At 35.7% G+C, this 17,541-nt stretch overlaps 1 protein-coding gene across 3 annotated transcripts in view; it reads left to right on the top strand.

The window, feature by feature from the left end:
- Positions 1–17,541, top strand: part of ABH1 (ARM repeat superfamily protein) — a 200,801-nt gene that overhangs the window by 92,994 nt on the left and 90,266 nt on the right. For all 3 annotated transcript variants that reach the window (XM_089801895.1, XM_089801893.1, XM_089801894.1), the window contains exons 7-8: positions 14,626–14,802; positions 15,403–15,531. In XM_089801895.1, the coding sequence (XP_089658021.1) occupies positions 14,626–14,802; positions 15,403–15,531 (306 nt within the window). The remainder of the gene's footprint in view (positions 1–14,625; positions 14,803–15,402; positions 15,532–17,541) is intronic.

The raw sequence follows: 17,541 nt of genomic DNA, 5'->3' as shown, positions 1-17,541 counted from the left end.
ACAAATATAGCATGCCATGATTTTGGATTTGCGAATGAACAGTTTATAGTTGCCTTGACCCGATCTTCTTCTTAACCGCTTGGATGTGGCTACTGCATGTATTCGTCATTACTCCCTCGATAGTGCCTCTTTAATTCCATTTGAGTTGTTCTTGCAAAAGGTTAGTACACATGCTTAATTTCGAAACATATATCCATTTCAATAATCCATAGAAAGCACTAAATGTACAAACAAACTAATCCTTGCTCACAGTACATTGCTGCAAGAAACTTACCCATAAAAGCTTTAAGGAGGAAAGCAACATATTTATTAATATACACACATGATTTTATCTATCAGCCATAAGTAATAACCACAGTATTATAATTATGAAACCATAATATGTCTTAAGAAACCATAGCAGTGCATAGTAGTTTATAGGTTTATACAAAAAATATTATTAGAAGTCTTTTGAACTTAAGGATAAAAATCCTCAAAATAACCATAAAACCCATAAAAAACTATATACTAATATCAGACCTCATCATAACCTCCAACTTAGTGTCTTGCTGGCCCTCCAGCAAGGATGTAATGTTTGACACGGGCTCCCATCCTGAAATCCATTGGGGTGCTTTGTCCTGATCCTCCTTTGGCATAGCTCCTATAAAATCCTTTGGATTCCCTTATTTGTTCCCAAATTCTGACTTCTGCAGCCATATCATGCTCATCCACATGCTCATGAGTACCTAGGAGTGGATGGATGAGCAGAGGGGGCTGAAACTTTAGAGGTATCCAAAAGCTTTTTCTAGTTCTTCCTAACAATGTATACCAGGGAGCACACCTACTTGCCATTTATGAAGTTTTGGGGTGAATGTGGTTCCCTTACCTGCAAATCATGTGGAATCCTAATCCATCTCTGCATGACTGACCTTTCAGCTTCTTACAATTCTTTTGCCTGCAATGGTTCATACTCTGGATAGTTGTCTTTTCTAAGTGGTTTAATCTTCTTTCTTCCTGCTTCACCGTTTGCCACTTTCAACAAATTATAGTGGTAGGTCGGTGGATCTTTGGCTTCAGGCCTTAAAAGTAGAGCTTTCATCTCTTCTTCCTTGTAAGGTGCTGCCTGATTTTCCCTACTAATTTCATTCTGTATCCAAGGCATGAATGCTCATAATTGAATGTCATCCACATACATTAATAGATTCCATTCCCTATCATCAGGAGTTGCTAAATTGTGTAGGTAAAATTCACACAAAAGATTCTTAATTGTTGTAGGAGTATTTTGAAAGGCATGATAAAATTTAAGTGGAGTTTGCAAAGATGGGCTAAGACCATGAACTATTCTTTTCATTTTAAATTCAGCAATTTTCTTTAAGAAACAAGGCATATACCTGCATTGGAGGTCTGCACTGAAGTAATTTAGGTATCATGGTGGTAATCTGAGTTACCTTGTCTTTTAATATTGTGATTTCATCCTCCTTATCTAGTAATTTTCATTGCTGATATTTAATAATCTGCTGCAATCTCTTCTTCCCCTCCCTCAACATGGCTTTTTCCGATATAACATGTTGATATAAACTCAGTCCAGCTGTTAGAGGTGTAGAAAGATCCGGTGGAGACATTGGACCTTGCTGGTCAACATTTATCCATCCAGGTCCCATAGCGACTTCAAGTTCAATATTTTTTGGCTTTTCAGCTGGATGCCTAGCCCAAAGAACTTGTGCTCTTTCCGGATTCTTAATTGCCGGTTGTAGTGGATGTTCCATCTCTAACTGCTGGGTTGCTTGAACTAAGGTTTCCAGTCCTTCATTCACAATATGTTCAACAACTTTATCAACAGTTTCCATATTAATCTTAGGCTAATGCTCATTAAGATCTTCAAGATTTTCATTTGTGGCTGCAGGGCGTTCATGTGTGTTCCCAGAAACAAATATGGTTTCATCATTCATGACCTCTTGTTCATCATTTGAAGATTCATTTATAACATATTGAGCTTTTCTTTTTCTATAGAACACAAAGTTATGGGGTGCTGAATCTTCATCACCGCTGTCATCTTCAATGTGGATGGCATCATCACCTCCCTGAACCTTATCTGATTCATTTCGAACATTTTCAAAACTTTCCCCTGGCATATTTATCTTTTCATTTTTATCTAGGTTAGGAATTTCTTTTTCAAGTTCAGAAACATCATGAATAGGGGTGTTAACAAAATCACTACCCACACTAGGGTTTCTAGAAATTTTCTTCATTTTCCTACTTGAAGATTCTTCTTCAGCAGGTGCTGCACGAGTTTCTTTTGGTACTCATTTCCTCTTAGCAGAAGGTGAAGAAGAAATGCCAATACATTCTATATCTTTTGGGTTTTCTGGTTGTTGAGTATTTCCTTCTACTGGTTCTTTAGCTACTTCTCTTTTTTATTTGGAGAAGACCTAGTTTTGACACCAGTCTAAGGAGTAACAAGGTTTTCACAAGGAACAAAATTTTCCTTCCCTTTACTTAGAAGTAGAGACAAATGGGGGTTTCTCAACCATTTTCTTTTTAGCCGACCTAGGGTTTTCGATGGAACCAGAAGGTGAAGGTTCAAACCATTGTACAATTTTAATAATACTAGCTGCCGTAGCAACTCTTCTTCCTACCCCTTGACTTCTAGGTCGTACTAGTTTAGGAAAATATTCATTCATCAACAAGAAATTATCCCATGATACATCTGAATTTCTTTTCAAACCCCTTTCAATGAACAGTTTAATCAGACATTGGTTTGATACAAAATTGGGCTTACCTTCTTGCACTGCACTCACTCTCTTCTTTAACATGCTGAACAAGAAATGCAGAAGATTAACTGGCCTATTATCATTGCGAAGACAACTGAGAATTTTAAAATGGGTACCATGCAACCATTGATGACGTCCTTCGCACGTGATATACTGCATGATATATAGGGCACATTGGTTGCAGGGTTCTTGGACATATATTCTTCTTGTGCCCTTCTTTTTGTCAATCTCCAACTGCCTATCTGCATGCAAGGTAAACTGGGCCCTAGCTGATCTTGGGTCTAAATCTTCTTCAAACATTTCTCCTTCCTATGCCAGACCAGAGACCTTTGCAATTATACTTTCACTGCACTCTACTCTAAGTCCCTAAACCGTGGCAGCAACATTTTGCAGAGAATTCAGAAATTGAAATGCCATGTCATCGTGCCATGTAGTACGCTTTAGTTAGTATTGCAACCATCCTTGACCCTCACACATAGGACAAGCATTATCTTGAAGGATTATGTCATGATTTATTGGTTCATGACAGATCAAATCACCCCCCATCACTTCTGTTCTTTTGCTCATCTATTCCCAATTTAGCTAAGAACCCACACAAGAAACAACACAAATTTGTAGAGAAACCAGCTTGAAAATTTTCAAATCAGCACACAAGTGTTTGAATGTGCTTGAAAGCGATTGAAAAATGGTTTCTAAAAAGAACTTAGCCTTTTTTTGGAAAGAATGTCATGTCATGATTAATCTTTGAACTCATTCACATGTCCTTTTGATAAATACAACCTTTCCGGACAAGTTTGCATGAATAAGTTGTTTTGATCAACTTAAGATGTAAAGCTTTGTTAAAAACATGACATGTCTTATGAATAATAATACCAAGATCGAACTTTGTGTGTCAAAATGATCAAAGTACATGTGTAATCAATAAAGATTATTTCACATCCCCCCGACAACTTAAAATAGAGCACGACCCTGCCATGCTAGCGTGAGCAAGAATAGTTATGCACAAAATAATACTAAACCATGAGATTACATGAACTAAATACACGTACGAAGCATAGTACTTACTTGGCTTTGATGAAAAATGTTCCACTTCGTACTTGGATGTTGAAGTGAGGATGAGGTGGCAAATGGAAAGAATAGAAGGCGAGGTGGAATTATTGCTAAGAACGTGCAGTTACTATTATGGGTCTTTGAACGGAGTCAAACAGAAGATGCAATCTGGGTAGAAGACCTAGGGCTTCGGCTGTAGGAGGAGTATGTGGTTCTTCAAAGTCAAATTGCTGCATGAACTTACTTTGTGGCTTATGATAGATTTTAAGCCGATGACCATTCAACAACAATTTGAAGCGTATAGGATCAACTGTACAACACCATTATCAAAAACTGATATAATTTCATGTGGCCCCAACCATCTGGTTTGAAACTTCCTCAGTGTGTGTTGATAACGGGAGTCATATAGGAGTGTCCAGTCATCAACAAATAATATTTTATCTTTGATGAATTTGACATGTCATTTCTTTCGTTGTTGCTGGATATTTCTATATTATTCAGAGCAAATTTCTTATACTCATATATCCATTCAGCTGTAGGATTTGTCCTCTTTGTGCCTCTGCAAGATCAATGTTCAGTTCCAAAGCTGTTCTAAGTGTATGTTCAAATTCCACAGGCATGGCAGCTGATTTACCATAAACCAATTCAAAGGTTGTGGAGCTAGTTGTAGTTTTCCATGTGGTCGTATAGGCCCAAATCGCTCCAGGAAGACAGAATGCGCAATCTTTCTAATGGATATCTACTGTTTTGGTTAAAATTGCTTCAATTTCTCTATTGATAATTTCTACTTGGCCATTAGCCTGAGGATGATAAGGAAAGGAGTTTCCATGCCTAAAGGTAATCAGATTGGAGGTAAACTGGACATCTTGATCAGTCACTATTTCCCTAGGGACACCAAATCTAGTGAATATTGCCTCGTACAAAAACTTTGCAACATTGTTATCCCTAGCATGTTTTATAGGTTTAGCCTCTTCCCATTTAGTAACATAATCAATGTAAACTAAAATGTGTGACTTACCATTTGATGAAGGCTCTATAGATCCAACAAAATCAATTCCCATTTGTCAAGAGGTGTAACAATTACCTTTGGCTGCAAAGGCATTTCATCAGATTTGGTAGGCCTTCCCATTCTTTGGCATTGGTCACACTTCTTATTATACCTTACTGCATCCTTGTGTAGAGTTTGCTAGTAGTAACCTATTGCCAGTATTTTGAATGCTGTCATCTTCGCCACAAAGTGTACTCCACATGGCTCATTATGCTAGGCCCAAAGGATGTCGTATGTTTCATCTTCCCTTGGGCATTTGTGCATATGTCTTGGATAAAACATACACCCAACAATGCAAGAAAAGTTGAAGCTTTTCTCTCTTATCAACCTTCTCTCTTTCAGAGAGAAATGAGTTGGTGTTCTTCCTATAGTGAGATAGTTTGTAATATCAACATACCATGGGTATGGAGCACATATGTTCATCTGGAAAGCTATCATCAATTGCTGTCGGATCTTCTGGAACATCTAAGCGAGAGAGAAAATCAGCTACTACATTAGTTTTCCCTGACTTATTTGCTATGGTAAAATCAAATTCCTGCACGAGTAATAACCATGAAGCCAATCTTCCCGAAATAACAAGCTTATTCGTCAAATATTTTATAGCTTAATGTTTGGTATACACAAATGTTTCATAACCAGTTATGTAGTGCTTGCACTTATTAAGTGCACAAATCACTGCAAGTAGCTCCTTTTCGGTAACAGTAAAGTTAAACTCTACCCCTTGCAAATTCTTACTGATATAATAGATAGCATGTTCCACAACTTCTTGCTGTCCCAGGACAACTCGTATGGCATAATCTAAAGCATTTGTATGGACATGGAATGGTAGGGTCAAATTAGGACCTTGCAACACAGGTGCTGTAGTCAAGACTTCTTTGAGTTGTTGGAATGATTTATCACACTCTGAATTCCATGAGAAATCAGAACCCCTTTTCAATAAATTATATAGTGGAGCTGCAATTTGACATAAGTCTCTGATGAATCTCCTGTAGTAACCAGCGTGCTCAAAAAAACTTTTGACATCTTTTTGATTTTTTGGACTAGGCAGTGTGCTGATCTCATCAATCTTAGTTGGGTCAGCTTGAATACCTAAGGAGGAAATGTAGTGGCCCAAAACAACTCCTTCCATCATCATATAACATTTCTCACTATTCAGAGAAAGATTATATTCTCGACATCTTTCAAGAACTTTCTCTAAGTTAGCATGTGCCTCTTCAAAGGTGGATCCATATGCAGTAAAGTCGTACTAATCACAGCTTTTAGAGAGTTGCAAGTGCATTACATAAACCGAAAGGTAGAACTAAATATGCAAATGTTTCCCAAGGATAGGTAAAGGTAGTCTTATCTTGATCCTCAGGTGCTATCTTTATCTGGTTATAACCACTAAACCCATCCAAAAAGGAAAAGTACTTCTTACCAGCCAAAGTATGAAGAACTTGATCAATGAAAGGCAAGGGAAAATGATCCTTCTTAGTTGCTGAGTTTAGTTCCCTATAATCCACACAAACTCTCCATTTACCATCCCTTTTAGGTACTATAACCAAACCATTGATGATAAGAGATTGGAGAAAATAAAACCAACATTTAATAACTTTTGCAATTTAGTTTTCGTTATGTCGCTTAAAACTTGATTAATTCTTCTTTGTGGCTGCCTAACAAGTTTGCATTTTGGACTTATATAGATCCTATGGGCAAAAAGTTTAGAATCAAGGTCTTTCATGTCTGTATAGTCCCATGCAAATGTTTGCTGACTTTCCTATAACAGCTCAAGAAGACTCTATTTGTTGATTGGAGAAAGACTTTTGCTAACATTCAATTCTTTCCGTGGACTTACTCCAATTTTGGACACATTTTCTAACATGACTACTTCTGAAAAATTAGGTGAGTGGAGCTCATGAGGTAGCAATTTGTGAAGAAATTGAGATGCCTTAGAAAAGTGAGGTTCTTGTTGAGGTGGAAAGATTGTTTCCAAGGAACAATTCTTGTCTTGTGTAATGTTCTTGTTGAGGTGGAAAGATTGTTTCCAAGGAACAATTCTTGTCTTGTGTAATAACCCCAATAGGTTATAACTTCTTCAAACACCAAAAATCTTTATACTTCAGTTGTTTGACATTTCGTCAAACACTTTGCAAGTAAGCTCTGATACCACTGTAATAACCCCAATAGGTTATAACTTCTTCAAACACCAAAAATCTTTATACTTCAGTTGTTTGACATTTCGTCAAACACTTTGCAAGCAAGCTCTGATACCACTATAATGACCCTCCTCAAATCTGCCCTCAAAAATGCTGATGAAAGCTCAAGGAATTTCATCAAACAATTCACATGCAAGGGACGTATGACTGATATAGTATTTCAGCTGGCTTTAAATGACTCTTTTCCAATTTGCATCAATGAAAAACTTGTGCTAGAAGACTCCAAATGGACTACACAATGGCCTAGCATGAGTGTGCTACTAATTTTGACAATATTTAGTGCATATATATGATCTAAGCATGAGAAATGTACACCTACAGTCAACTAGCATTTTTACAAACAGTTGGTGTGCAAACTAACTAGCTAATAAATAATGATATTAAATTGCTTAAATGACACCAGCAACTATTATCTTCTTAATTTGCAATGAAATTTCTAATACAATGCTCATGAAATATGGCCAAGACTTTTGGCATTTACATGGATTACAAATGATAATGCTGGTATAATGCACACTTACGGCTGAAACTTATAACACCCTCAAAAACAATACTAATAAAGGAACCTGGTTGTAGATGGCTGTAATAATCTTCTTCAATGCTGCCCCTTTTGAGTTGCTTTTTTCTTTGAGCTGCTTTTTCGGCTTGCTTTTTCGGTTCTTTTTCCGGCCTGCTTTTTCGGTTCCGCTTTTTCGGACTGCTTTTTCGTACCTGCTTTTTCAGCTTGCTTTTTCGGTTCCGCTTTTTCTGACTGCTTTTTCGTATCCGCTTTTTCAGATTGCTACTATGTTGAATCTCAAGACCATATCTTTCAATGGTGTCAAGATTTTCAGCTTGAAGGGATTTCGTCCTTCAAACTATTGAGATATAATCTCCAGAAAATTTCCCAATTTCTTTGATATTTCCAAGCATACTAAAAAGAAGCTCTTCCCTTTCTTTTATAGTGTTCTCACAAGAGCTCAATCTTTCGTTTTCTCAATGTGCGATAAAACATCACTCCCTTTATGTAACTTATGTCTCCAATGTGTTATAAAATAAAGGGGACTCTTTTAATTTAAATATTTCCCACAAACTATAGTCTATGCATTAATAAAGTTAAATATTTAAATTTAACTTATAAAATAGCTTTATCAATGCAAAACAAATCTTATCAATGATAAACAAGTCTTCTTGCCGATTTTAAACAATTACCATCGACATACCGCTGCCACTGGATGTCCAACCATGCCCAAGATGACTTACTATAAATAGTAAGTATGCCCAAAGTTGCCTCAAAACCCTTCAGAAAGATCTGCAACTGAAACTATCTAGGCCAAATGGCCTCTAAGCCCCTTTAATGTCCTGGTTAGCCTACGGGACTGTGGGGAAATAGGCTAACGACAACATCATGCTATGAATGCTAAAAAGGGGACATTACATCTTGACATAGTTTAAAGTTTGCACCATACTCATTGGGTAGGATGGTTGTAAGAATATCATCATCTTCCTGTGAGACCATAAATGGATTCCTATCAGTTACCATGAGTTGGTTGGCTGAATTAGCTTGTGGTTCATTGTCACGTAAGTCAAGCCATATGGCTTTATCATCTTGTAAGAGTGGATGAGCAGGGGAATATAAAGTTAATTTCTTCGTGTTCATGCCATCAGTGATTATCATTTTGCTAGAACAATAGGCTATAAAAGCATCAACAGTGGCTAGCCAGGACTTTCCTAGAATGCTAGGGTTGCCACCCAAGGTAGCTTTAGGGGATAGAATGTCAAAATCTATTGGATATCCCCAGGAATCCAAAGTGACCATTACATCTTCAACCATACCATCAGGTTTCATAGTAGAGCTATCAACAAGTTGAAGGATAGAGGGGGTTTGTCTTAGGCCAATGATGTTTAGGCGAGACAGAGCTTCTTTTGTTATGACATTTATTGATGCTTCGAAATCAACTTAGGCATTTTGAATCTGAACTCCATTAATAAAAATAGTAACAGGGATTCTAGGATATGAATACTTAGGAATTGACAACGTATCCAACATCAGATTAGATAATTGACCCATGACATGAACAATCTGAGGACCCTTTATTTTCCTATTGGGCTGTCTAACACAAACTTCTCAAATGGCCTTGAACCTCTTTAATATCATCCATGAAATATCCCTATCCAGATATTGATTGGTTTTTTTCTTTTGAATATATTCAGAACTAAACACATGCAGATGTATTACGAACACAATCGAAACCAACATAAATCCCTACAGATATTTGACTAGCTTCTTCTTGAATATAACATTCAATCTCAGATATAGGCAAATGTAATACAATACAATAATAAACCAGAAGATTCTCCACAAGATAATAATCCGTTATTTCCAAAATAACATTCAAGATTCGAGCATATAACAATGCGTTACAAACTAGTAAGATAAAACTAGGAAACTTTTATAACTCCTTAAAATATGTTATTGCATTATACAACAACAATACAATAACCAACACTAACAAATCCAATTTAAAATACAGATTAACAGTCATATTGGAATACTAGAATAAGAACTTGTAAGCGCATATGAAACAACTTAACTGATATCTCCCAAACAATGGGTTTGTGTCCACTGCCTGCCGACACGAGGGGCTACGTCCTCATACTAGCTGAAAGCTGAAGCTTTCCAAATACTCTCACAAGAGAGAACTGAAATTTGGAATAATAAATCAAGCATACCCAGGAATGAACCTCTTTCCCTTTTTAATACACAAACAAGACTGTTCGACTTCCCTCTGGCTTTTGTCCTATTCCCTTGTGACTTTTCAACTTCCCTCTGGCATTTCGTCTTATTCCTCCTTGACCTTTTGCCCTCTTTATAACATTAATTGACCTTTTAATAATTTGAGTCTACGCTCTCATAGTCAATTTTAACATTATATAAAATAAGACTTCAATAGTTCTAATATCCCAAAAGGGGACATTACAATCCATCAATGGTATTTTGACAGTCATCTGCCTCAACTGGTTAAGCAAGTCTGCAACAGCTGGAAAATTGACTTTTGGATCGATGTTACCCGTACATGAAGTCAAACTACACTACTACAAGACCTCTTTTTGTTTCTAAGTATGAGAGAACTTGTCTTAAATACGAACCTTGCCAGTTTGCAAGTCATGGTTTTGTTATTGAGAGTTATTGGGAAATATAAGTACATAAGCCCAAATAATGTTGGACGCTGAAATGTCCTGATACTTTAGCCAATGACAACCTTATGATATTTAATGCTTCTTTTGGCAGTTTGGCAAGTGCTTCAAGAAGTCCTCAAGGTTATTATGGTGGTATATATTGGGTCATGACCAGCTTAATGAAAGAAACATCACTTGGTGGAGAATATGTAATTCCTAATTATATTAGAGTAACACAACTGGAGCTAATTGCATCACAAGGAGGATCTAGGGATTAGAAATCACCAAAGTTGATTCTGGATCCTAGTATTAGTAAAATGTCTCAATTTGATTATTTTCTGTAGAATTGTGAGCATAGATCAATGACCGAGTATTCAAATCTTTAATGTTTACCTTTGAGTCTCGACATTTGGCATTGGTCAGTAATCAAGCATCATAGTTCCATACTATGAAATAATTAAGTTTTACAATTATGTATATTTCTCTTATTTTTTTGTGTATATATATACAAACACACAAACCCATACAAATCATAATGGGAAAAAAAATTACGAATCCACGAACTAGGTTTTCGTAAACGAATCCATCCCTGAACCCGAACAGGTAACTTAGTAAACAAGGCTTTCTATTAAATCTGCACTATCTCATCCACAGATTATGGGTATTATTCATAGGTGTGCTGGGAAAATGTACATGAATAAAAGGCAGTGGGCAGAGGCAGTGACTAACTCCTTTGAAGCCTTCAAAAACTTTCTACGCAACTAGTGTTTGAAATATTTAGTTCTGGCCAATATGTGGATGAAACCTGATGTGAATCCCTTCAGTGGTTAAGAGGCATTCCTCCTCTTAGAAGACTTATTTAAAGATCTGATAATGGTTGGCGAATCTGTGATCTTATGTATTGCCAGAACCACCACTGTTGGAGAGGGTTAGAACAAGTTTAAGGCAGCACACAAAAGAAAATTATTAAAGTTTAATATCGCACGAAACTGGAATTTAATAAAGAATAAATTGTTGAGAATGGTCAACTGGCATATGTAAGAATAGGTCCCTTTTGCAAGATGAAATATAAAGGAGAGATCATTCCACGAGAGGAGGAAATCAACCAATCATCAAGCATCAATGAGACAGGCAATCTGGCAATCGAATCATCAATGTGGAAAATAAGAAGTGACTTATGAATAAACAATTATAGCCAAGGAGGATGAAATCCAAAATCCATACAGATATTAAGGACAAAACTCCTTATTTCTCATCATCAAGTTTTGGACGAAAGTCACAATCTTGACGAGCCTAAGAGGACGAAAAACCTAAGATCTTGCTGTTGCTGAGTTAGGGACGAAAGTCCATGGTTTAGGCAGATCTGAAAGCACTTTCAAAGCAGACATTCAAGAGGAAATTATCCCTGGTTGAAGGATAATTATAGCAGAAAACTATGATAGTTCTATTTTCAGAATTATATGTAGAATTATATATGGAAATAAAGCTGAATATAAAGCTGAATATTACCATACAATTTCATCATTCTTTCTGAAGTTATATTTATAAATGTATAGAAGTTGGAATTATTTTATAGGGTAAATGTTGGCAATGTTCTAGAAAGGGACATTACCAAATTGTATGTATTTTTCATTAATAGAGAATGAATGCTAATTATGAACTAAAAGCCTTGTCTGGAGCTTGCTTTAGCTGTATAAAACTGGAATTCATTATCAATAAATCCTGTGCAGCATTATTAATAAATCTTAGACTAAATTCAGTAATTTTAAATAACAGAAAGGGCAACATAGGATGATTCTTATGCTAATCGGTCTTTCCAAAACTTAAATAAGTAATGCTATAGTAATGAAGAGCACTGAGATGCCACAAGAATATTTTGATGTTAATTTAAATCAGATCCGAGTGATTTGTCAGTTGTAACCTCAGCAGATGGATTTTATTTAGATATATCAGCTTCCACACTGCTTAAACAGCCTGCACATTTATAAAAAATGAAAACCTATTTCAGATTGCTCTTCAGTGAATCTCAGCCACAAAAAATTATGTATTGAAATCAGACAAGACTGGCATAATATTCAAGCAATATCAAATGATGGTTACTTATGATTTTGGATCAGAAACATCCGCTGTATTATCATTTATTAAATTAAAGGTGTGGAATAGTCACCGAGTAGTTGGTAATCATTACAAAGAGTTGCAAAATGAGTCGACTGTATGGGTAGATTGAAATTATCATGGCTGGTGAAGTATACAGCATGGAAAATTGCCATAGACAATTCAAAAGCTTGCTTCAGAAGCTGATTGCTGGAGTATATTAACATTGTCAAAATGTCAGAGCAACCTATGGCCTCACATTTTCATTGCAATTTGCCAGTTGCAAATAAATAAATTCTTTCCAGTGCTTTAGTTCAATTTGACAAATTGAGGGTTTTTGTCCCCAGTCTATTAGGGTAATCCAAAGACTTTTCATCCTCTAGATTACACCAAGAATGGTTTTGTGCTTGAGAGCTTGAAATTCAAAATTCCTTTGAAAATAGTGGCATAATTGATGCAAAAGGAGAGTGTTAGCTTTCTCCTTTTTAGGTATTATAATTTGGGCCCTCCAAAGAAGTTCACCTCCAAAATTTAAAATAAATAAAGGACACTATCTAATAATTACATAGATAAGCCACGCTTATGCAAAAGTCTCTACTCGTTATGGAATCTTAGGTGTAAAAGTGTGGATCCCATTCCCAAGAGGATAAAAAAAAGGTGCTATATCCAAAACGTACGAGATTCATTTAGACAGTTCTATGTAGTGACAATAAAATTGCTGAAATAAAGCATTAACTATCGACCTTGAGAAGGAGACATGAGATGCAATTAATTAAGGGTAGCTGTCAAGTCCTCCATGCGAGTGCAATAACTAATAATACCTGTTATGCATCTTGTACAAATGGCTTTGTAGCCAGCCAAACTGCTAGGCATAGTCCAACTTGTGACTCCATCGTCAAAGACTGCTTACAACTATCATAAGAATAATCACACATGGTAGAAAGTGCCAACAGAGATATTCCAAGATTAGCTCCATAGGTGTTCTTTTTTTGTCAGCCCAACATTTACAACATACCATTATTAAACTAGTATCGATATCTTAAATGCAGCCAAGAGGTATCAATTTGGAGCTATTCTATTTTTAGCTAGAAGTAATTTTATTTTTCTTTGAAAACATTATGTTTATTATTTAATATTAATATTTTGACATGGAAATGGATAGATTTAAAGTAAAAGGCATGATTTTTTTTTAACATGCATTCCGTTACACTCCACCCCTTGCTGCCATTATAGAATATAATATAATATATAGAGGGATGTAATATTATGTTTTGAGGGATATAAAATTATAATTTATATAGTTTAATGGAGGTTACAACATGTGGTGCACATTGCTTAAGTTATATTGGGCGTGTATGCTTTGTAAGTCATCCCAATAATTTAATTAGAAAGAAAGTGTGTATCCTACTATCCTTTACATGTGGGGAAGTGGTAGTTTATAAGTAGTTGAATGTTATCTATTGTGGTGCTCAGGCTAGAGAAGTCATGTGAAGAGTATTGCATATGTTGGGATCTCAATTGTGGGTTATAGGTGTGGAATGTCTTTCTCCATAAGGAACAGCGTACAGTGTTATCCTGCCTTAAAGGTGTTCTCATTTGTGATTATTTAATCTATTTTTACATGCATAGTTTACAGACTTGGACTAGAAAGTACTCAGCAACATGGAGAGTGCACGGCGAGTCTGCAAACTATGTTTGGATGTATTCTGCATATTTTTATAAAGGTTTTATTCATTTGTTGTTACTGATTATATATTTGATCAAACTTCTGCATATTTTCAAGATTAGATGCGAGGATCATAAATCTTAACAAATATAAGGTTGACACTGAAATCTTCGATGATACTTTACCAAAATTCCATGTAAAAATTATAATATCTTGAACAGTGTAAGTATCTTATTTTGCTTGATAAATAATTTAATAGTTGAATTGTAACTTTAACCTTATTAACTTTATTATGTTACTGGTTTTATTGTTTATATTGTTACTTGATATGTTTAGTGATATCACTCTGTAAGAATGACTGTATAAAAGAGAGAGTATACTTGTTTCAGGTCTGAATCTTACTGTGTTAGGACAACATTAATTCACTAGAGTTAAAGTCATTGAATGGACTTGTTTGTTATCCAGCTATTGCCATTCTACAAAGTTCACTTAAATATCGTCTCTTTAGTTTCCATTTTAGTTGTCTATCATGCAATTCTCTATTAGATAGTGGAATATATGCATACTTTGGTTTCTTAATATGCTAATGCATGATTATTGATAATCTCTATGAAGACATTTTTAAAATACGCCGTGCCCATCTCAGTGAATATCTTTGTTTAGATGTGCAGCAATGTCATTCCTCCTAGTTCTGTGATAGAAGTTTTTGAGACACTTTTGTCCTCAGCAACTACCACTGTAGATGAAGAAAGGGGAAACCTGGCTTGGCAAGCACGGGCAGATTTCTATATATTTTGCATTTTGGGTTGTCTTCCATGGGGTGGCCTGGAGCTAGCTGAGGTATTTTTTATGATTTCATAAGTTACATGTGAGTCGATTATATGTGCTTTCTAGTTCTGACAATTAATTGCTACTTGTTTCGTGATACACACATATAGAGCGAGACTAGCGTTTCAATGGTATTAACCATTTTCATCTGATTCATCTCCATCAGTAATAGCTGATACGGTTAAATCATTCTTCTGCAAGCCATTAAGTAATTCTTGATTTAAATAACAGCTGGAAATCATTGTGCACATTGAATTAATGGTGAAATGTGGATTTACATTTAACATCTGAAAATCTTTTCAGTTCTGATAGCAGCAAATATTGGAAATAGTTAGGCATTGAGGTATAACAAGCATAAATTGCCTGCCAATTTTGTTGAAATCATTGCTAATGTCATTTTGTATAGTATATACTTTTTTTTAATCAATCTATAGATATTTTGATTGCACAAATTAGTCGTGTACTTTCTGTATTGTTATTTCATGGTGATTACCTTTTCAATAAAATTTGTCATATTTGCTTACTGCTTCTGTAATAATTGGCATCTCAAGCTTTATTTCCACTGTGAACAGTCTTGCATATTAATATGTTCTAATGGGATTGTAATTGCAGCGTGTGCCAGATGATCTTGATAGAGTTATGACTGAAATTGAAGCTTATCTAAGTATTAGGAAACACATTTTTGAGCCTGCCTTTCTTCCGTTTGAGACACCAGCAGATGATAACAAGGATGGAGGACAGGTATGTGAAAATGAATGAAGTGATATTAGTATGGAACTTTTCTGAGGATGGACTTAATTAAATTTCAAAACTCAGTTATTAGTATAATTGAATATAATCTCAGTGCATTGCAGACACATTCTTTTATTTAGCCAACTTCTATGCTCTTAAAATAAGGTCAATGACTGCAGATTTCTTATGACATATGCCAAAATCTGATCACATATTTGAGTTTATGGATTTTCTAAACTTTGCAAATGGCTTACATAAAGAAAATACTGAAACAAATAAAACCTAGATTAAACAGAAAATCCCATGTTCGTTTATCTGAAGAAAATAGTGGAGATGTTCAGGAAATAGAACACAGAAATGTTGGAAGGTTAGTATAATTCTGGGAGCTTTCCCAACTTCCTGTAGTGACAGATCTGTCCCCAGTTTGTCAAATCTTTGCAAACATAGGTAGCTACCCATGTACTATGGGAGCAAAATTTCTTCTCTTTCTTCAATCTTTGCAAATCTGGCATGTTGCTTGTTTCTCTTTGAAAATTTCCAGGTCCTAAAATTATCCTGAAAGTGAACTAGTTATGGACCCTCATTTTTGTTTGGCTCAATACGAGTATCACTTGGTAATATTATGCCTTGGGTAGCCTATGCTTATATCATCCTATACGTTGAGCTTCTTAGATTTGTTTTAGTTAGAGATCTGCCAGTTCCTACTTATAATTATCAATATTGGAAATCTGGAATGGCATGAGGAGTAAAATCATAAAATCCTTAGGTCATGAATGTTTATTGTTCTCACCGGTGACTCCTATTCCTTGTTTTCCACCCGTTTGTTTTGCATACACAAGGCACTCATCCTGCAAATTTGTTGGATGATATATATTGAAATAGTGGGCGAGCTTATAAATTGGTGGAACATTTCACCTTCAGTTTATCTTTAGCCACTCCTTGATTATCTTGAGCGACATGTTTTAGCCATGCAGGCCATTGAGTTTTATTTTCCGGCCTTCACTCACCTTTTGGCAGAATTTGGCACATTTCCAAGTCTCTATTTTTCCAATGATCAATGCTTTCTGAAGTTACGAGGCTTTTAATTATATTACCCTTCACATGCTGTTTGCTTTGGCAGATTTTTCCTTCTTATTGGCGAGGGTCAATGTCTATTTGGATCTGTCTTTGCTGTGGCTTTAAATATTGCAGCTATTTTCCTGGCTTGGTTAACGCCAACCTACATCAATCTTGAACATCCTTGGTGGCTTAATCTCATCGGGTCCTCTTATTTTTGGCAGGTTTGCATATGCATGTGAGCCATTTTTCATTCATAGACATATCTTTTTGTCGGTTGGTGACACTTTTCATTTCATGTGATGGCATTTGTGGCATTCCTTATCTGGTCACATGCAAATTGATTTTTTGGGGCACCAAATTAATCATCGTTGTTTCTTAGTTTTTAGGTGGTGCCCTTTTTTCTTCCTTGTAAGAACAACTTGAATCAAAATCTTCAGGAGTTTCCATCTCGACGACTTCTTTTATGCATGCATAGTTGACACTTTTTATTTAATATTGTTTTAGAGCTAGCCATGGAGATTAATAAAAGGAAGCTTGTCCACAGATTTGGCCAAAGAGTCCTTTTTGGCGGGTTGGAGTCTGACCAGCAATTTTATCTATGTTTCTTGGAGACTTTTTTTCACAACAGACTTGATGATACTTTACAGCTGATTTTTATATGGTTTAGGCAAGTCTTTCATTCATGATGAATTTAATGTTCTCAGTCCAGATTTGGAGACAACTGAAATCGATAGGAGATTAAATAAGTCTTAACTAAATATTGAAATTTATTCTTATGGGCTGATTAAGGTAAAAAGGAGTTTATCAAGCTGTTTTCTAAAATACGCTCCTCCGTTTAGAAATATGAATTGCTCAAAACAAGTCAAGCATGCTAGTATAGAGTTAAGGAATGACTCCAATAATTTGAAGAGAGCGAAAATTAATGAAGACCGCTTCTTAAGGTCTGCCATGTCATGGAAG

The sequence above is a fragment of the Cupressus sempervirens genome, chromosome 9, assembly GCF_028749045.1.
Source record: "Cupressus sempervirens isolate cs-2001-9-10 chromosome 9, ASM2874904v1, whole genome shotgun sequence".
Classification (NCBI taxonomy): domain Eukaryota; kingdom Viridiplantae; phylum Streptophyta; class Pinopsida; order Cupressales; family Cupressaceae; genus Cupressus; species Cupressus sempervirens.
This window is presented reverse-complemented; position numbering and strand designations above follow the sequence as displayed.